Below are 22,150 nucleotides of genomic sequence, written 5' to 3' on the forward strand. Positions count from 1 at the left end.
AGTTTTGAAAAAAAAAAATTTCTCCCAAAACTTGCATTAATGATCTGTAATTAATACTTATTGTATTAATAATTTAAATCTTTCAATTACTTTGAAATAATAAGTAGTAATAAAATTTTCTCTCAAAACTTGTATTAATGATTTGCATTTAGTACTTATTGTATTAATAATTTATATTTTGTAATTTACATTAATAATTTAAATTTTTTAATTGTTTTGAAATAATATGTACTAATTATTATAAAATTAATAATAAATTTTAAATACACAAGTTTTTCAGTGCTAATCATGGAATTTTTAATACATTATTATGTGAATATTAAATATTTAATTAATCCGTCAATCAATCAAAAATAAATACTATTTATGAGGAATATGAATAAACACTTAAACTATTAATTAAGTCACAAAAAATTATTCATTTACATAAAATTCTATCTTTATATAATATAATATAAATATTATATATTATATATAATATATAGTAGAATAATATGCAAATATTTCTTCCCTCCAAAAATTTGCCAAACTTTTTTTTACATCTAAAATTTGTATTAAACTTGCATGAATTTTTCAATACTATTAATTAATCAAAAATAAATATTTTCTATTAGATCTTCTCATCAATTAATCCGTCAATCAATCAAAAATAAATATTATTTATGAGAAATATGAATAGACACTTAAAATATTAACTAAGTCATGAAAAATTACCCATTAAATAAAATCTTATCTTTGTATAATATAATAATATATAATACATTATATTAAAATAGAATAATTTACAAATTTTTGTTCCCTCCAAAAATCTGTCAAACTGTTTTTTGCCTCTAAAATTTGTATTAAATTTGCATAGGTTTTATGAGAAATATTAATAGACAACTTAAACTATTAATTAAGTCATATAAAATTATCTATTTATTTAAAATATTATTTTTATATCTTTATTCTATATATATTTATAGAATATTAAAATATGATAGTTAAACAAAGTATTTTGCCAAGTATCAATGAATGGTGAATTTTTTCCCTCAAAAACTTACATTAAATCAAAGGTGGTGATTAATTAATTATTAATTACTTTAATAATTATATTATAGTCTTGAAAACACTATAAGAAAATAGTGTATTAGAGACGAATTTCTGATTTAAGACGAATTTTGAGACGAATTTTGGTCTACGGTAAAATGCCCTATGTAAATTTGAGACGGATTTTGAGATGAATTTTTTCTATCTCGAATTGAGACGGATTTTCAGATGAAATTTTTCAATCTCTAATTGAGACGGAATTTTTCCGTCTCTGATTAAGACGGATTTTTCCGTCTCTAATTGAGACGAATTTTCAGACATATTTTTGAGAGGGATTTTTCCGTCTCAAAATTCAAACGAATTTAGAGACGGGTTTCAGATGAATATTAGATGGATTTAGAGATCGTCTCTAAATTCGTCTCAAATTTAAAAAAAATAAAATAAATAAAATAAAATTTTATCGCATGTTGAGACGGATTTTAGAGACAAAAAAAATCTATCTCTAAATCTGTCTCAAATTTAGATATAATTAAAAAAATAAAATATTTAAAAAAAATAAAATTCAACCTGATAACAATTACAAATAACATATCATGCATACAAATAACATGCATACAAATAACGTCTATAAATCCATAATCGTCTACAATTCCATATTACATATCCATACAAATAATGGATCATGCTAATGATCCGAAGGGTTATGGGGCAACGAAGATGAAGAACGGTGATGTAGTCTATCTTCAATAGCCAAGATTCGCTGGTTGAATGGTTATATTGTTGCCCGAACAGCATCTTGTATTTGATCTAATAGTGAGACGGACGACGACGGTTGTGGCGATGGCTATGGTGTCGGTACATAGTAGAAACTGGAGATTATATGTGCCTCTGACCCCATTCCATAAACACAACCCTTTTTCTTATCGCCTGCAACCTCCAACCATAAGGATCTATCGTTAGTTGGGTGCGAGGGCTGGCCAGCATCACTATCTTCTGAATAGCCAACAGTCGATGACTGTGATTGTAATACCCTATGTTCGTACGAGGTTGCCACGAAATTTCGATAAGTTTAGAATACTAAAAAATCGATTTAATAGTAGTTATAAGTATCAAATTGACTGCAGGGAGTGCCTCGACGTGAAATTGTCTAAGGAAAATGATATGATTTCGATGAGTGTTCCGAGATAGAATTTATGGTATCAAAAGAAATCAGATCGGAAACGATTTTCGATATAGCTAAAATACAGCTGCTAGTTAGGCTGAAAAACTAAATCGTTGTATGAGGTTCTTGAAAAATCAACGGAATCCTACGGGGGCTCCGGTTTTGTGTAACGAACAACCCTTAAGTGATTTCGGGATGAAACAATGGCCCGGTGAGGATATTGAGGTAAAATTAGCATTATCGAGTAATCTTAAAGTTATTAATTTTGAATTTTTAATATTAAAATGTAAATTAATTTGAGGTTTAAGTGCATAGTGGCAATAAGGGAATTACCCAAGTAATATTATGATAAAATTGAGGATTAATGTGCTATTCTCGTATGAGGGATTTAAAATGTGTAATTTTTTATAGAAATATGTTATAAATATTTATGTGTGTATATACATGGCGTGAAGCAGTGAGCCAAATTGATTATAGAAATATGTTATATACATGGCGTGAAACAGTGAGCCAAATTGAAATTGAAAATGCAATTGGAGAGCAAGTTGCAGAATTTGAGCAATAAATCTGGGAGCAAAGATTTTAAGCTTGCTGGCCAAGCTTGATGTGTGCGTAGGGGCAAGTATGCAACAGTGAAATATATATATATATATATAAATGTAATCGAATGGAGTAGCGGCCAAGGCAGGGAGGTCTATAAATTGGGATGCATGTGATCGATTGAGAGGCATCGAAACATCAGGAGAAAGAGAGAGTGTGTGTGTGTGTGTGTGTGTGTGTGTGCTGGAGCAAAGAGAGCCGAGTGGGAGGTAGCAGCTTGTGGTAGCCATGGTCGCAAGCTCGAGCAGAGTAGCAGCGCGTGGAGCAGGGCAACCATGGCAGTTAAGCAGCAACCACTGCGACAGCAAGCTAGGCGACGCGAGCAGGGGAAGGCCGAGGCAGCGGGGGCGACCGGGGAGGCGCGCGGTGGCAAGCGGCGGTGGCCGCGATGCTGTGCATGCACAGGTGCTGGTTGCATGCAACCGCGGGTGAAGAAGAAGAAGAGAAGAGAAGAGAAGAAAGGAAGAGGATGAAGAAGAAGAAGAAGAAGAAGAAAGAAAAGAAAGAAGGAAAAGGAAAAAAATAAAGGAAGAGAAGAAATGCTGCTCGTGAGTTGCAGAAAGAAAGGAATGAGAAGATGAATAGGAAGAAGAGAAGAAAAAGAGAAAAAAGAAAAGAAAAAGAAAAGAAAGAAAAAAAAAGAAAAAATAGGAAAAATTATGAAAAATAGGGTTTGGATATTTACTAATATTTCAGAGATTTTGGGGGAGAAAATGGTTAGGGCACACATTTTGGGATTATGACACTCATATCGAGAAAGCCGAAGAGACTAAGTCAAGGTAATTAAAATTCTCTAGAAAATTTCAAAAATTCAAGAATATTATTTTATGAATTGTCGTAGTGAAATATTTGAGAAAATATTTTAGAAATATTTAGTTTGGATTTATTGAGGAAAATTATGAAGGAATAGAAAGAAAATTAAAGAAAATACCAGAAATTATGGAAAAATATGTTTTAATGTTTATTTAAATAATTATGGTGATTAGGATGCTTTAAGGCTTAAATTGAAGTGACTTGTCAAATTTTGAGGTTGGCACGCAAATCGAGGAGATGCACGAGGCAAGGCACGGATATCGAGGTAACCCGATAAGCTTGAGAAGGTAAGTGGTACTCCCCAATTAAAATTAGTTTTATGAAAAATGCTTGGTTTGTAAGTAGTTTATATTCCTCGAAAATGTTTTCTTCATATTGACATGCCTTGATATGTATCCATCACGTAGACTGCATACATGACATGACTATGAAATGTATAAATACACGTTGATGTTATTGATCACACGCATATGAGTCCGTAGGGAGTACGAACTGGCACCACTGTCTTACCAAGGGTGCACCCATACACCCCGACTTCGACAGAGGTGGCCGCTAAAATGGTAGGTAGCATGAGGGTGCAGTTGATACCTACGAGGTAAGACATTGCATACACACATGACATAACATTATGTACCCTTACTTAGATGATTCATCATCTAACTTGGGTTTTGCCCCTGGAATATTCAAACGTTCCAGGTGGAAATTATAGCAGACTCGAGGATAAATGAGGCATGAAACGGCACTTAGCATGATGCATGAAAAATGAAATGTATGTTATGTAGCCCCTATATTTGAGTTCTGCTACTTTAGATTCTGAACGTTTTGAGGAATGTTGAATTTATTTATAATTAATGTTAAGATATCAGGTTTTGATCTTTGCTTCCGCATTTGATGTGTATAGTGATTCTCTTTTGAGAAAAATGATTGGAAATTCTGGGACGGATTCGAGGAATGATGTGATTTAGGTTTAGTGCTTGAAAGAAAAAAATTTATTGTCCCGGAATTGTCCCAAGATATAACGCACCCAGGAAAACGGGGCATTACAGTGATGATGCCTCGTGTTGTCGCGTCTGAAAGTTAGCCTGCAAGCATCATGGATACATGTATGAAATACATTATACTATAAAAAGGCCAATTAAGCATAATAAAATAATATAAAGACACAAGTAATGTATACTTACATAAGTATCCTCAGACCTCCTATCAACGAATTCGGAATTGTCTTTCCTTCTATATGTTGCGAGGAACAACTCAGCTTGTGTAGGTGGGCGACCAAATTGTCTTGACTACAAAGAAAAAAGAAAGTGTTAATGCAGAAATTATTATTTCTTAAAAATTCATAAAATAAAATATAATATTAAATATTACCAATCTCTTTTTATGCTCAGACATGGGTACGAAACCACATGTATGCATACTACCTCCTACGTCTAAAGCCCTGTTTTTCTTTCATTTTTCATACTTATCCTTGAATTCTGCAGAATTCCAATACTCCTTTAGGGCTTCAAATACAAAAAGCAGCATCCACGAAGGTTTTTTATTCAAATCCTTTCTGACACGAAATAAAATATCAATCATACGATCGGAAGCCATCTTTTCAAAATTAGCCCTGATTTGATGTTCCAAAGAACTATCCCAAGACCAATTTTTTTGTAATGTTAAGATAAAATAAAAGTTTAAAAAAATCAATTATATATCAAAATGCAAGGGTTTTTCATAGCAAGCATCTATAACTCATATAATACACATGGTAAAAAAATATTCTTGTCTGCACTTGTGGGACATTTATTTCTAAGCATTTTTATTCTCGAGACTTTAGGTTAAATACATATACTAAGAAAAACCTTTTTCTAAGCAATAATAGCAGAGTTAGACATGCATAAATGAATACTATAATTAAAAAAAATACAAGGATATAGATAATAAAAAAACGTTTAAATAAAAAACATGAGTATTATTTTATTGTGAATATGAATCAGTTTTTACCAAACTATCTCCATACCATTCACTTGATTATAAGCCATAGGTAATTTAAATTTAGACATTACTAAAGCAAACCATCAACTATAGATATACTAAAGAAACACATTACCTTAAACTCGCCATACCACATCTCCCTAACAGCAAGATTTGTCTTCTTTCAACTCGGGTATGGCCCCTCAAACTTACTTTGGATAATTCGGGAAATATCTCGTTTGCACAAATTATTATCAAACCTGTTAAAACACACATTAATTTGTAAAATAATGTGTTAAAATGAAAATTTCTTTGTTTAAGTTAAAATTGATTAGTTAGATAAGGGATACTTACGAAAAACCCAATGGACATATCATCGGACGATTATCAGGGGTGGTAGTGGGTGTGGATGAACGAGTAGAGTGCTAGCCTAGCCTAATTAAATTGTTATGTAATCCTTTAATTCTATAATGTATAATATTTGATATTAGTTAAATATATTCAATATGAATTAAGTATTTATAATTAAAAAATTATTTTATTATTTCAGATATTAATTAAAATAAACATATATTAGTAATGTACCTCGACCATATGAATTTCATTTACTTATTGTTTAGGATTACTTCGAAACCAAATTATTCTGAAAGAATTTTTAAAAGAAAATTGATTAAACAAACATAAATTAAAAATTATTATTAACTAATGAAAGGTCTTATTTTTAGTATTAACTGTGTAATATATCAAGATTTTAAATTTTGATGTATTTTTCTTGGTTTCATCCTTTTACTTTATGAATATTATTTATATTTAATATATTAATGTCATTCTATCAATTATATAATTGAGTAAGACAAGTATATAATCAATTGACACCTTAAATGTTTATGTTTTATTTCATTACAAATAAAACATTAATCAAGTAAAATAACGTCATGCATTAGCTGATTAATTTTAAGTCACAACAAATATTTTTATCAACACATTCTATTAATGATATATTGATATTATTTAATAATATCAAGTTTGATTCTTTTATATTAAATAATATCAAGTTTGATTCTTTTATATTAAATAATATCTTTATAAAATTATGGATCATTTTATTAATATATTTATAAACAAATATATTCAAACTTATGAATTGTTTTCTTAATGTGGTTATAAAAAAATATATTTAAAATTATGTATAATTTGATGAGTAATCAAAATCATGTTCGATATATACTATATAAACATTAATTTATAGGGAAATATACAGTGTCATTATGTTTGTTTGATATATATATATTGTTAATCTTACTTTAAAATGTTATTACAAAATTTAAAATAAATACTAAAAACATATGCATGTAGTTTAAAAATAGAAACATATGCATGTAATTTAAAAATAGAAACATATGTATGTGAAGTGCTACTAAACTATAGTGGACGAAAAAAAAAAAAAACTAGTATTTCATATTTTTAAGCAAATGATTAATTAATTAATATATGCTAAATAAATACTTATGTAAAATTTAAAAAAATTATCATTAACTATTAAATTTAGAAATAGTTTTAAGTTTAAATATTATTAACAATAAATTATTTATTTTATATGTAAAATATATACAAATTATCTTTTAAACAATTACTTTATTTATTGAGTTTTATAATATTAAAATATAAGTTTTTTTTTACATTTAATAAATATTACCAATAGTTAACTATTAATTGCATAGTTCATATATTTTTTATTTTTTTATACACATAAATATAAATTAATATTTTGGGTTCATCTTAACTTAATATATTTATATCAATTATTTATTTTTTTATTTATATTTAATTTTTTTAACTTAATATATTGTTAATCTTAATATATATATATATATATTAAATTTGTTATATATTTTGGAGTTTTTTAGTTTTGTAGTTTTTTTTTTATTTTGTCACTTAACATATTTTTTATATATTTTTAATTAGAGACGGATTTAAAAACGGAAATTAATCATTCTCTAATTAGAGATGGATTTTAATCCGTCTCTAAATCCGCCTATAATTTGAGACGGATTTTTTTCCGTCTCAAAATCCATCTCAAAATAATCCGTCTATAAATTGTTGTTTTCTTGTAGTGATAAATGTGATATGTTAACAAATTCATAAAAAATTATTTAAGATTGTCAAATGTTAGGATTTTTCAATGTTAATCAATATTTAAGGTATCATAGTTTTAAGACTATGGAAGAAATCAAAATTCATATTTTTAAAATTTTATTATTATTGAAAAAACGTATTCTTACTCATATTTAAGAATTTTAATTTATATTTATAATTATAATATAATAAATAAAAAATAATGAACGTCTTTGAGTGGATATATTATAGATTTTATAATATTTATTTATAAATAAATATAATATAATTAAAAAAATTATACATATATTGTCAAATGACCTACATAATATGTTAATTATTCTTTAACACATTGAATGACAGTATATTGAATTAAAAGTGTTCTTTATTAGCATATTAAATGGTGAATAATTAATTAAACTTAAATTTTAATAAATGATTAAAGATTAAAAAAATATAATTATCAATTTTGTTAAAATTATATAAAATAATAAATTTATTTTTTATTTTTAAATTAAACTCTCCCATGTATCACATGGATTCACCACTAGTTTTCAAATAAAAATTGCTAATGTGCTTACTTTTAAATGATTTCACATAATGAGATAAAGGCTGGATATATTGTTATTGTTGCTTACCTTTAAATGATTCAGTATCAAATTTTATTATTAATTATTCAATTATTTCCATGAAGGAAAGAGGCTTCCTTAGAAGGAATGGCTTCTTATGACGGCAGCTGAGGGAAAGGGAGAAAGAGAGATGACCAACCTGATATATAGCTAGCATTGATTGAGATTAGGTATTAACTTGATATATGGAAGCAAGGGCTTTTCATTTGGCTCATGGCATTAGGCACAAATCACGTTTAAAGGTAAAAATAAGAGGGGCTGTTAAACACATCTTTTTTCTATTTTTAGGAGGGGGTAGTGTTACTGGCTATTTGAATCTCGTACTTGGGCATGATGGGCGTGTTGTCCTTGTACAGACACGAATTCGTTCCATAACTAGCCCAAGTAGAAATGTCTGAACTGTTGCTCCCATTTGAGGGCGCATCAGGCCTAGTCATGGAAATAGATAACAAGTAATGGAATGGCTTAGGAGGTGGCATCACCTCTACTCTGCCTTCTAGCATTTTCACCCCTTAGCTCATCGACGGCCTTTCTTTAGGCGAGTCTTGAACGCACCACAGACCCACCATAGTCGCCTTCTCCACTTGCTTCCTATCTTTCTCCTCATTCCAACACCCCGACAACATTGCAGCCAACTTTCATTTCTCGTACTCTTCCCACGCTTGTTTTGGAAACCAAATCCAAGCTGTCCGTGGAACCTATTCGGGCATTCCTCATCCTCCATATTATCACGAACAACAGCATCCCAAAGCTATAGACATCGCATTTATCCGTTATGGGGAAGTTCTTGAGCTGAAATTCCGGTGCTGAGTAGCCAAGAGTCCCTCGATACCTAGACACAGATACATGGGCACTGTCTCTGTTGCAAAGCTTTGCCAGCCCAAAATCAGCGACCTTCAGGGGTAAACTTTTTGTTTAGGAGGACATTTACAGGCTTTATATCATAGTGAATGATGCGCTGCTGTCAATCTTCGTACAGGTACGGGACGCCTTTTGCTGTTCCGATTGCAATTTCACGTAGCTTTTCCCACTCCTCGATTGCTTACGTATCATTGACCAGGTACTTGTCCAATGATCCATTCTCCATGTACTCATAAACTAGGCCACTCATGAATTGATCAAAGCAAAAGCCATAAAGCCTGACCAGATTTCTATGGTAAGTTCTTACAATGCTGGTCACCTTAGCCATGAATTGCTCCTCAGCTCTTCCATTTGAGGTCCTGTTGAGGATTTGTACTTCAATCTTAACCTCATTAGGGAACTTTCTTTTATAGACAATGCCAAAGCCTCTTGAACCCAACCTTGTGGAGTAATTGGAAGTGAAGGTACACAGTTCTTGGGCTGTGAATCTAGTCGGTTTCTCCTTTGTCAGGTCTTCAAGGATCTTCTTCATTGTAAGAGCAAAAAATTCTCACACATGAACCACATGACCTGGGGCTTGAACAACATCACCCAGGGCTGGTTGAGCAACAGCTGCTCTCAGTTTTGAAACAGTGGCTCTTCTTCCAATCTTGACACAACAGCACACGATCAGGACAAAGCCTGCAAGTGCCGCTGGCATTATGATGGTTGTACCATCTCAAAAAACATTAAAAGCAATGGTAAGTTTTCAAGGCCTTGTCAATTGATAAACACTTTGATATGTAAGAATTTTGTAACTATTTCTTCATCAACAAACTTACCAGCAGCATTAGATGAAGACATCTATAGAGGCATCAACCAAAATCGGAAACTCAACAAAGCAATGATTAAAGGGCAGCGAAGACAAGTAATTTTGTGCGAGGAAATAGTTTCCCAACCAAAAACTTTTTCATCTTCAACTTATTCATACTGTATCATTACTGTAGCGATCACTGTATCATCACTGTAGCAACGGTAAAATCACTGTAATAAAGGTAAAATATTTTTATATAATTTTTTATGTGTTTTAAAATTAATTAAAAAATAATTTTAATGAAAAATAATATTTTTGGTAATACATATACTATAAAAAATATTTTATAAATTAATCAAAAATAATTTAGTACTATAATTAATATATTTAAAAATATTCTTTTTGTTAATCATCAAAATACTATAATTTGTATATTAAAAATACTCTTTTTGTTAATCATCAAAACTTAATTAATATGAGCAAATTGACTCAACAAATTCCACCCATCCCACAAATTGCAACAATTCCAAAATCACTCAATCCAAAATATGAAGCAATGGAACAAGCAGCAATGAAAAAGCGCATAAATAAAACACACAGACAAAACTTGAATTTTGCACTTAACTTGGGAAGGTATAGTAAAAGATATTGAGGACAGTGTTCTTAAGATTGAACCTGATAAGAATCTTACTTCCTATAAGATAAGTGAAAAATGTATGAGGTTTATGCAATCCCTAAACCACACACACACACACACACATATATATATATATATATATATAAAGAGAGAGAGAGAGAGAGTGGGGAACACCTAGAGAGGAAGCCTCTTTTTGATGGACACAACATTTGAGAAAAGCTCTACATGTGAATTCTTCAAGGTTTCAAAGTCACAACCCAAATCCAAATTTTAATTAGCTGTGCATCAACACTACCTAAGGGTTCTAACTTGAATATGCCCCAAATCTCAACTAGACTTATACAATCTTCATAACAAAATGTTATTGCATGGAAGTCCAATGATTCAAATCTTATCTTTTCCACTACCTAAGGGTTCTAACTTGAATATGCCCCAAATCTGAACTAGACTTATACAATCTTCATAACAAAATGTTATTGCATGGAAGTCCAATGATTCAAATCTTATCTTTTCCAACAATTCGCTTCCTCTTATCCACAATTATTTTAACTTTTGCTACAACACATTAAGCTATAAAAGCCTTGTGCATGATTCAAACCACAATTTCTTGGGCCCACAAAGATCCTTGATACAATCTGGGGGGATAAAAATTGGATTATAACTCAAATTTAATATCCGAAATGAAGATAGATTACCAAATTCCCGAGGAAAGTTGTGATAAGATAGATTGCAATTTGCAAGACTTAAATGCACCAGAGATCGTGGAAAAGAAACCTGTGAAATTTCTAGACGACTTCTTAAATTTAATGGCCAAGGCCATTTCTTTAATATCCTCAACATTCGGACATTTGTGTTTGGTGTCCAGAATCCACCCATTGCACACAGACCAAATCTCTTGTGTGGAATCGGATAGTCTGGGGTGGACGAAGACAAAACACTCTTTCCAGTCGTCTGAGTCTTTAGACCCCCCGGATTGTATGAGTGTCGAGGCCTTGATTTCAAGTTCAGGACGCTCCTTGGACGCGATGAGGCAAACATCCTTCACAATTCTGGGTGAGATAGAAATCCAACCCCCTGGATCACGGTTGGTGGTAAAAAAAGTAGTCGAAAAGATCTACCAAATGCTCTATTTTACCAAAACTATAGATAATAATGAAGCCCATTGGTACCTCTACCCGAAAGGGGATAGCTGGGTTGAAACGATGGTGAGATGTTGGAGAAGCAACATGACCCTCCCTCAGGGGGGCAGGCAAAAGCCCCTGTCAAAGACACATTTATAGAGACAGAGACGGCCAACGACATGATGACATGCTCGTAGATTGGTGTTGAACTTGACCTTCCACTGTTCGAGAATCTTGTATTTCTCTCGGAATTGTTGACACTCTGTTTTGCTCATCCATTGGCAGGGAATGGAAGAATCATGGTGGTTCTCCAATTTAACAAGCTCCACACCGGCAGAGTTAAGTCTTCCGGATCTAGTAATTGCCATCGCAGAAAGTTGAAGAAAAGGCAAGGAAGATGCAGAAGGAAGGACTACTCGCTAACACGACAACCAGCTAAGCAGAAAAATGATCGGGAGAAGAATAAAATAGAAGGATAAGAGTCGCCTATTAAGGCCCTGATTGGAAAACCAAAGGGCAGGTAATGATGAGTATTAATTACCCAAAAATTGTGCGGCTCGAGAGATGAAAAGGTTTGGACAGCGCCTGGGGAATGGATATTGACATCGAAACAAATCAGTAACCACGCTCTACAGGCACGAACAAGAAGAAAGGACACCCTAGCTCTTTGGACCTGACGGACCTCGACCCTCGGGATAAAAGAGAGCGCGAACCTTCGGAGACTTTGACATTCCTTGAGCTATTCAAGCTAAGGGGCTCGAGGAGTGGGGGGGGGTAAGTGATAAGGGAAAAATACCCTTTGGTCCATAATTACTCCAATACCCCAGGAATATAGCCATTGGCAATAATGACACGTGCCCACTAAGGAGCCACTCCCCTGTCGTCACCCTACTTAAGCCTAGAGACAACACATGGCAGATGCGCCTTACCACATTGGCTAGCCAGTTGCTCGACGAAGATTTTTCAGATTCCTCGAGATCAACCATCACACCAAGAATCATGGAGATATGAACTACCCCGAATTCCTCAAAAATGATTATGGAATCCATATCGGTAAGATCCCAGCTCCGCGAAGAACGGGATAGGGATCCCGGTAATTTAAAAAAGAATCCTTACCTTGGCAAGAGGATAAAAGGGAGAGGACCAACAACGGGTAAGGGGATCCAATCTTTTCTTTCCTAAGCTCGAAACTATATACTTTGAGCTCGTATTAATTTGGTAATCTAACTTGAACGTCGGAGTGATCCCGGGGGAGCATGTCCCCGACTTTGTTGCAAGTACCTGATTCGAGGTAGAGGAAGGTGATTGGCCATCGTATCATCAATCTCCAAGTATTTTGAGTCAAACTTTAACGATTCTAAATATTTTATGATGGAAATGAATATATGAAAAATTAGATGCCTCGATTCTGGTTGGAACCCTCTCCCCCCTAGTAACTTAATCTCAGTTACTAGGATCCAATCCTGGAATTCAACAACAAAAATATAAAAATCGTTAAGAAAAATAATAATGACTCATGGTGGTCTGTTATCGAAAAAATTCATTAGTCAAAACAAATTAATTTTATGACCTCAAATAATTAGTTATATTACACATCGGAATGTTATTAAATTGTGGCATATATTTTAGACTAAATTAGTTATACCTATTTATAGGCAATAAAATTGAGTCATATTGAGATTGCGATTCCTCTAAATCTATTCTAATCCCTTAGTGAGACTAGGGTTGGCAATAGTTCAGTTTGGTTTTGATTTTTACTAAAATCATAACCAAATCAAACTTAAATTACTAAAAGCAAAACCAAACCATTACTCATTGGTTTTAAAAATTAAAAACCATAACCAAACCATTCGGTTTCAGTTTTAACCATGATTTTTTTAGTTTGATCCATACTAACAAACAAAAACAAACTCTTACAAATAGTATTCATAAATTTTTTTGATAACTCTACAACAAACAAAGATAGACTTTAATAAAGTTACATTCTTTTTGCATAAAGTTACAAGTTAACTTCAAACTTCTTGGATATAATTATTTGATTGATAAAAATAAAATAATTTAAGATTAAGTTTTATTTTTATTTGTTAATTACTTTATAAATGTTAAATATTTTATATATTTGTAATGCATTAGTTAAAATACTTGTAAAAAAATACATTAGTCAATATATATATTATGTGTATATATAATATATTAAATAAATAAATATCTATCACTACAAAAAAATCGTCATTTACCAGCAATTTTTTTTTTGCATTTACCAGTGATTTAGCGGCGGTTTCAAAATCGCCGCAAAAATTAATAAAAAAATTAAATTTTTAATTTTAGTTACGGTTTCAAAATCGCCGCTAAAATTAAAAATTTAATTTTTTTATTGCCCGCGCAGGCCAGCCCGCCTCGCGCCCAACCTGTAATACCCAATATTTAATATTAAGAGCATTTTCAAAAATTACGAGGTCAAAATGGAATTTACAATAGTTTCGGGCCAAAGTGTAATGCTCAAAACATAAACGAAAGGTGAGAGACTATGTCAAGCAAGCCAACAAAGGTAAAACTGTCCAAATAAGCAATATTCGACAAAATCAAGAGATTTTCGAAGGTTTGAGGTCGAAAACGTGCAATTAAGAGCATTCGGGCAAAAGTGCAGATTTTATAAACTACCCGAGGGAGGTCGAAACGACGAATTTTTCAGAAATTTCAAAGGGAAATGGAAAATATAGAACTTATAGGCAGTCAAGGAATTAACAAGAAGTCTATGGGTATCAAGTCTTTGGAGGAAATGCAATTAGAAGTTGGCTGGGGGCAAAACTGTAAAATTCCAAAAATACCAAGGTGTGAAACCGACCGGCTGCCTGTGGCCGCCGACAGCCGCCTCTGAGGCGTCGGGAAGGTTGCCTGGGAGGTGCTAGCCTAGCTCCAGACGATGATGAAGCTATTGGGACTCGCCATTGGCCGAAAAATGCTAGGATGTGACTGGAAATGGTGGCGGAAGAAATTTTTGATTTGGCCGAATCTTTCGAAGGCTTAAGCTCGTGATTTGGGGCTTTTCGATTGGTTTGGAGGATGGATTTGGGTTTAGGGGATAAGAACGAGCTAGATTTAATGGGGAATCGGGTAAAAAACGAGTATAAAAAGGGGTTCTTAGCCGAGGGTTCAAATTTAAAATCAAGCGAAATTTCTTTCATTTTGGCAAGAATCGAGCAAAGAGATTAGAGGGTTTTTGTTCTTCGAGTCATATGGATCATTTCTGGAGATTTTCAAAGAGTTTCGTGTACATTTGGTGGAGTTTTAGTGAATTGGCCAGAAAAGCGAGAGCCGCCGGACTGAGACTTGCAACTGGGTTTTAAACCCCTTTCCGACGACTTTTTCCGACGAGTGAGGGGTCCATTGAAGTCGCCTCATTGAGATATTCAAAGCCCCATTGTTGTTTTGGCCAAAAGAGATCGTCAGAAAGCCACCGTGGCCGGAAAAGAAAACCGAAGAAGGCAGCAGCGCGTGTGCACGCGCGGACCCCAGTCGCACCCACGCGCCAGCACGTAAGGGCGCGTGAGAGCCATGTTTTCCTTGATTTTAATTTTATAATTTTCATAAAATTATTTAAGGATGGTTTATGTAAAAATATTTGGGAAAAATGGATGTTTAGTATTTATTATGATTTTTCGAGAGGTAGAAATGTTTGAAAAATAAAGAAAAATAGAGAAAATTGAGGGAAAATAGAAATATTGATTTCTAAGGTCTTAATGGTGAAATAGGAATCAATTGGATTGTTGGAAGAAGGATTACACGAATTTCGAGGTGTGGCACGTTTTTCGAGGCGAAAATTGAACTTTTTCGAATTAAGGTGAGTGGTTTGATTCTACCTTTACCTTGTTTTGAATGTGTTTTGGAGTGTGTGTAGTGGGTTTTGGTGAACGGTTTTACCCTCTCGAGCTTAGGATACACATGGTCGGACCAGTTCTAGTGAGCGGTTATACCTTCCTGAACTTGGGGTGTTTACAAAGGCGTTTCACTTATGTACATTATGGCATCATTTTCATATTGAACATGTGATATATTGCATCAGCTATTTTTACTTTTAAAACGAGTCGGTGCGTGGCTTGTAATTTTATATTATCGGGGTGTCATTTTTTGTGTCATTGTTGGGTCCGTATGGGACGGGATGGGATCTTCTTGAGAATGAGACAAGGTTAGTTCTGGTGAACAAGTGACACGGTAGGGCACTCGAGGGATTAAGTATGTCGCGGCAAGGTCAACCCCAATAGTGTGTGGAATGGTTTTTCCACGGGAGGTTGAGTATGTCAGGGAGATTTCTTAAGTTAGACACGTTGCATGCTGTCGTTTGTCTGTATATGCCATGCTCGTATGTTGATCATGCATTTTGTAAACTGTTTCATGCCATCACTTAGATGTTTTATCATCTAACCTGGGTTATACCCGTAGAACATTCAACATTTCAGCCAGGGACTGCTGCGAGGTCGAAGAAATGGCCGGTGGGGCCGACAGTGTCTAGTTGTTAGTCGTTGTACCATTTTGAAGTTGTCAGAAGTTATTTTGGTATATGTACGAGCGGTTATATGATACTGTTGCTATCATTTTGTAACATTGTAACACATGTTTCGACGTAGGATTGACTTGTATGAAAATCGTGGTAGGCCACGACATTTTGATGTATTTTTTTTCGCTATGTTATATCATATCTCGTTTAGTCTTAAGTCTATGGATCTTGTTAGTTAAACTAGTAAGACTGGGGTTCTCGGGATTTTTACCTGCATGTGAAGATTGCTCTTGGATTCACTACAGGCGTCGGCCATTGTATGCGACAGGTGTTTCATCTGCATGTGAAGATTGTACTCATGGCGTCACGTGTGACAGACTAAAAAAAAAAAAAGAGGCTTTCTGAGAATTTCCTTATAGTGACGCGCCCGTGTAAGGCGGGGTGTTACACAACCCGCCCAGCCCGCACAACCCTTGCGCGCCACGTGGCGATGCTGGAAATTAAATCCCAGCGCGCTTTCCTCTCCCCAAGTTTCGAACCCAAGACCTCTTATGTGCGCGCGCACGTGAACCGGCTGATCTGCGAAGAACCCCTTAACATATATGTACATATATATATATTATATACTAATCTAACAACTAATTTTCAGAATTATATTTTATATTTTTTAATATATATTAAAAATATTTATTAATTGATTTTTTTAAAAGAATAATAGAATAAATTAAAAATAAAGTAATTGAGTTAAATTAAATAAATTAATTGATTAAAAATAAAAAAGAAGATTTTATATATTTTTTGAAAATTATTAAAATTTTATATATTAAAATTTTGTTAAATTTATTTTTATTTTTTTAAATTAGATTTTTAATGAATTTTGCTATTAATTTAAATGCAATTTTAAATTTATTTTTAAGATTTTATTTTTATTTTTATTAATTTAATTTTTAATTATTTTCTTAAGCAAAATTTAATTTTTTTAATGAATTTTAATATTTAAGATTTTTATTTAATTTTAATTTTAAATTATTTTATTTTTTGAATTTAGCAGCAGTTTTCGAAAACCGCTGTTAAATTTAATTTTTTAATCAATTTTGTGGCGGTTTTTGGAAATCACCGCAAATATTATTTTATTTTTAATTTTAAATTATTTAATTTTTTAAAAAACTGTCGCTAAATTTAATTTTTTTTTGAATTTTGCGATAATTTACAAAAACTGCTGCAAATGTTAATTTAATTTTAATTTTAAATTATTATTTTTTTAATTTAGCGACGATTTTTCAAAAACTGCCGCGAAACAGAATTTAATTTTTTTTAAAATTTAGCGACTATTTTTTGAAACTGTTGCAAAAAAAACATGTTTTATTGAATTTTGCTGCGGTTTCATAAAACCGCCGCAAAAGTTTAAAAAAACTGCCGCAAAAATCATATTTTGCGACGATTTCGAAACCGCCGTAAAATACCATGTTTTGCAACGGTTTTTAAGATCGCCGCAAAAAATCAATTATTTTGTAGTGTATTATATATATATATATATTCGGTTCGATTTTGATTCGAGTTTTGATTTGGATTTAGTGAAAACTATAACCAAAACATACTTATTGAAATAATGTTCAATTTTTCCTCAAATCAAATCATTACCTAGTTAAACAGTTTTTAACTGCATTGATCGGTTCAATTTCGATTCGATTCCCATATTCCAGTTGCAATTGTATCCCTAAGTGAGACTTGACATAAGACAATGATTAATTTGAGAGATTTTTCATTTATTAAATTATTATCATATTATCTTTAATTTAAATTAAAAAAATAATTAAAAATTCAATTTTTGAGAGACATCATTGGCATTTAGTATTTGACTCGACCTAATAATTAAAATGTGAATTAGTGGTAATTAATGTTCTATCCTTTTAAAGTAACCAAAATATTATTTGGATACTTACGATATTTGTATAATAATTTATTATATTTTGTATCATATTAATATAAATATATGACATATTAATACAAAAAGTGTCATAAAAAAAGTTATAATTAAATATCTAAATAATATTTCCGTATTGATAATAATGTATTGCTCTTGGTTGAGTTTTTTTTTTTTTTTTAATTCCTTGATTGAATTTCAATATTTCCTTCTTTTTATGATAATTAAGTATTTTCAGTACAAAAAAACTCTTTATTCTGTAAGGGACTCATAGGAGATTGTTTTTTCCCGCTACCTTATCTTTACAATACAAAAAGGTGATTTTCACGATTTGCACCTTTGGCACCATAATTAAAAGAGAAGCAATATTATTGTTACTAGGTACTATATCCTATTACTTTATTTATAAGAAAAAATAAAAACTTATTATAAACTTTACCCCTTTTTTGTAAGAGCTAGCATATCAATAATGTTCTATGCAATTTAATAAGTGTTTAGCTTACCATGTTGGTATAAAGAAGTTTATAAGCTCCCTGATAACTTATATTTCTTTTATAATTGTTTAGTTAAGTTAGAACAATTTATAGGCTCTCTCAATAGTTATTTTCAAAAGCCGGTGCCCTTTCTGCCTTTTTTTTAGAAAGCTTACTTTGTTAATTAAGTAAAGGACTAAAATACCCCCATAAAAATCTAAATTTTTTAAATAATAAATTATTAGACATATAAACTCCTAGAATATAAGCTAAACCAATCACCCTCCTATGCTCATCAGATAAATATTAACTCCAAGTGTGCACACATTACTATCTAGTTACTGTTGGTACCACTATTTGTCAGCTTGTGATACATATAATTAACAACTATAATCAATATAATATCTCAATTAGAAGCCAGTGATCTTAGTGCTGTGACAGCAAAACAAGGTCTCTATCATTAGCTTAGAAGTCAGAGAACTTCTCCACGTATACAAACCTTGGTAGATTGAAATTAATGTACAAGAAACCATAGCACCCTTACGTACACATAGTAATGAAAGAAAATTGAACAGTAGTACTGCTGACGCCTTTAGGGTCTAGCTAGTTGACTAAATATTAAACTTGATCAGATGCATCCATCCTCTCTCCATGCTTGCTGCGTTCACCTTCCAGTTGCAGATTCTGATGATGATCTTCATGATGAGCCTCTAATTTGTTTTCTGGGGAGGATTTTGGGTGTACGTCAGCAGCCATGGTGGGGCATTGCTTCATAATAACAACGGATGGCAGCTGCTTCTGCTCTTCCAGTGAGGCTAGTCTCTTGTGGTTCTTGTAGAACAGATAAAGAACCATTTGCAGTAGCCCAAACGCAAATCCCAAAATGTTTGGAAGCTGCAGTAAGATGTATTAATAATTAATTTGAAAGCTTTAATAAGTGTTAATTAATAATATTAACTGCTTACTTTTCTCTTGGATGTTATTAAAAGAAGAGATTGATGATGAACTAATTAATTAACTTACTGCAACATAAATATCTCTCTCCAGTAGCCCATAGAAGAACCACATAACTGCGTTCAGTGTAAGGCAAAGTGACAAGGAAAATGGCATGAACTCCACACTCTTTGTGCTTATCACCTGTCTCTGCATACATACACATATATATGTAATTAATTAATTACCCCCCACAAAAAGCTTGCATGATGCATGGAAGCTTAGTCTATATATAAAATTTAACAGCAACTGGGATTTTTCCAAGGAAAACAAGCAAGAATTATAATAATACTCATGTAGTCATGTTAGGTTTTCGTAATAGTATTATTAGCTCCTTTCACGTCACAAGGGTTATATATATATATATAGATGACAAAATTACACTTATTTTCTTATTGTCTTTCGGTTCGCTTCCTAATCTTAATTTCAAATGCATAAAGCATATTGTCTTGATTATTCAAAACATAACATATTAGACGTCCTTTTCAAGGAGAAAAGAAAGTGGAGGGGACACAAAGGGAAGAAGAAAGGTGTTTTTTGGCAGCCTCACCATGATGCTCAAGGGTGCCACAAATACACAAACTGAAAACACAAGACAGACCCATCCAAGTACATGGACTTGAGAGGATCCTTTTGCCAAGAAGTGGGACAAGACAACAATTGTGAAAAGCCCTCCAAAGTTCAACAGAAGGAGCAGCTTCAAGGTATACATCTGCAACAATATTTCAATATGTCCAACTCTGATTAGGGGATCTGAAAGAAAACTCTATATAATTTCCTTTAACGAACTGAACATTAAGCATACATATATCCATGGATTACAAGTACCCGGGCTTTCTTTGGCGCATAAGCGATGTATAAGGCTATATAGATGGTCTCTATAACACAGCCAACAGAGTTGATGCTCATGAGAAGGAAGGCATTAGACTTGAGGCAAGCATAGTAAATCCACAGCACAGAACTGAAGTGTGCAACCAAGTAGGGGAGTGACTCGAACCCTTCAGTCGATTTTTTTTTTACGATCCTGTGAAATGTTGGCCTGCAAGAAGATGATTCATAGATAGATATATCTAGTTAAATCCAGTAAAGAAAATTTGAAATCTTGTGGGCTTATTCTAATGAAAATTGATATATCAATGAAGAAATATCCTATATATGACAGGCTTACACTGGAGCAAGATACACCATGAAGGAGACAATATTGCCTGCAATATTTTAGGTGGAAAAGGGAAGGGAAGTTAGTTCTTCATTTAAGTATATATCATCAACACAGTTTAGTTCTTCATTCAAGTGTATATCATCAATATAGTGCTGGACAAGAAAGGAAAAAGAATCATTCTCTCCAAGCAACAACGGAAGGAAAAGAGAAGGCAGAAATAGAAGAAGAGATCATGGATATAGTCTTGGTCATTTGAGAATAAATTTTATCTAAGTGCATGGTTGTTGCAAAGTGTATTTGTCTTGGTCAATAACATTGGCCTAGCTCATGCATATACCATAAATAACAAGAGTTTTGTCACATTATGCAATTAGTCTAGCTAGCTAGTTACCTAGAATTCCAAAGGTGAAAACCCATGAATGCTGCATAGAGAACATGGCCATTGCGTCTTCTGATTGAGCTAGCTACCTCTCTGTGAGTAAAACTGGGCTCCAATAGGGATTCCTAGCTTGCTCTCTCTTACTGGCAATATTTCCAGAATCTGGGTACATACACACACCCAGACACACACATATATATATAGATGAGTCAGTCACTTCATGAAGAATGAAAGAATTAATGCCGTTAATCAAGTAAAATCATGCACCCAACTCATAAAAAAATAAAATAAAATAAAACATTGCACCAAACTGCTGACAGGATAGGTTGATCAGCATCCACTAGCTATACATGTAGCTGCCAGATGGAACTATACATTCCAATGAAGTCTTAGCCTGGTCTAATTTATAGGTGTCTAATTTGAATGGGAACAGTGGTCTATGATTCATTTGATCACTCATTGAACTTTAAAACAAAACAATTAGCAAGCATATATATATATATTAATAGCTAGGTAAATTACCCAAAAAGTAGTGAATTTTAATAGAGTTTTAATTAATTTTATATTGAATCTTAAATTTTGTCTTAGTAGTAGTATCAAATTTCAAAACTTTTCAATTTTCTACTACCGTTCACTTCCATATAATTCATTCCTATACACAAATGTATAGCTAATGTATCCCAAACACTATGACAAAAAACACTTATTGAGTCATTTTTATAGGATATTTCTTAAAAAATACCTTATAAAATATTATTTTAAGACAATTTAAAAAAGTACTCCAATAAAATAATCCACAGGAGAAGTTTCCAATGGGTCCCACGCCACAGCTTGAACCATGCAATTTCCAATTGCATGATATACATATATATATATATATGTATGTAAATGTGAGTTGATTATTTAAATACATAATGTGCATGGACCATGCATGTGTCTATCAAGCCATTTTCTCCATACAAGTGCCCAATGTGCCCACGTTTCGGCTTGGTCCATGCTCTCTCCAGTTGC

General features: G+C 32.6%; 1 protein-coding gene and 1 pseudogene across 1 annotated transcript; both read right to left on the bottom strand.

Moving 5' to 3' along the window:
- Positions 1–8,907: 8,907 nt before the first annotated feature.
- LOC127791010 (rust resistance kinase Lr10-like) lies at positions 8,908–9,697 on the bottom strand (annotated as a pseudogene).
- A 9,346-nt stretch (positions 9,698–19,043) lies between these two features.
- Positions 19,044–21,296, bottom strand: LOC127790563 (bidirectional sugar transporter SWEET12-like). The gene is made up of 6 exons (XM_052320133.1): positions 21,152–21,296; positions 20,770–20,806; positions 20,430–20,640; positions 20,152–20,313; positions 19,632–19,751; positions 19,044–19,502 (listed from the first exon to the last, which is right to left on the bottom strand). The coding sequence occupies exons 1-6, from the start codon at positions 21,201–21,203 to the stop codon at positions 19,227–19,229; spliced, it is 858 nt and encodes a 285-aa protein (XP_052176093.1). The 5' UTR covers positions 21,204–21,296; the 3' UTR covers positions 19,044–19,226.
- Positions 21,297–22,150: the final 854 nt, after the last annotated feature.

Source organism: Diospyros lotus, chromosome 14 (genome assembly GCF_014633365.1).
Source record: "Diospyros lotus cultivar Yz01 chromosome 14, ASM1463336v1, whole genome shotgun sequence".
NCBI lineage: Eukaryota > Viridiplantae > Streptophyta > Magnoliopsida > Ericales > Ebenaceae > Diospyros > Diospyros lotus.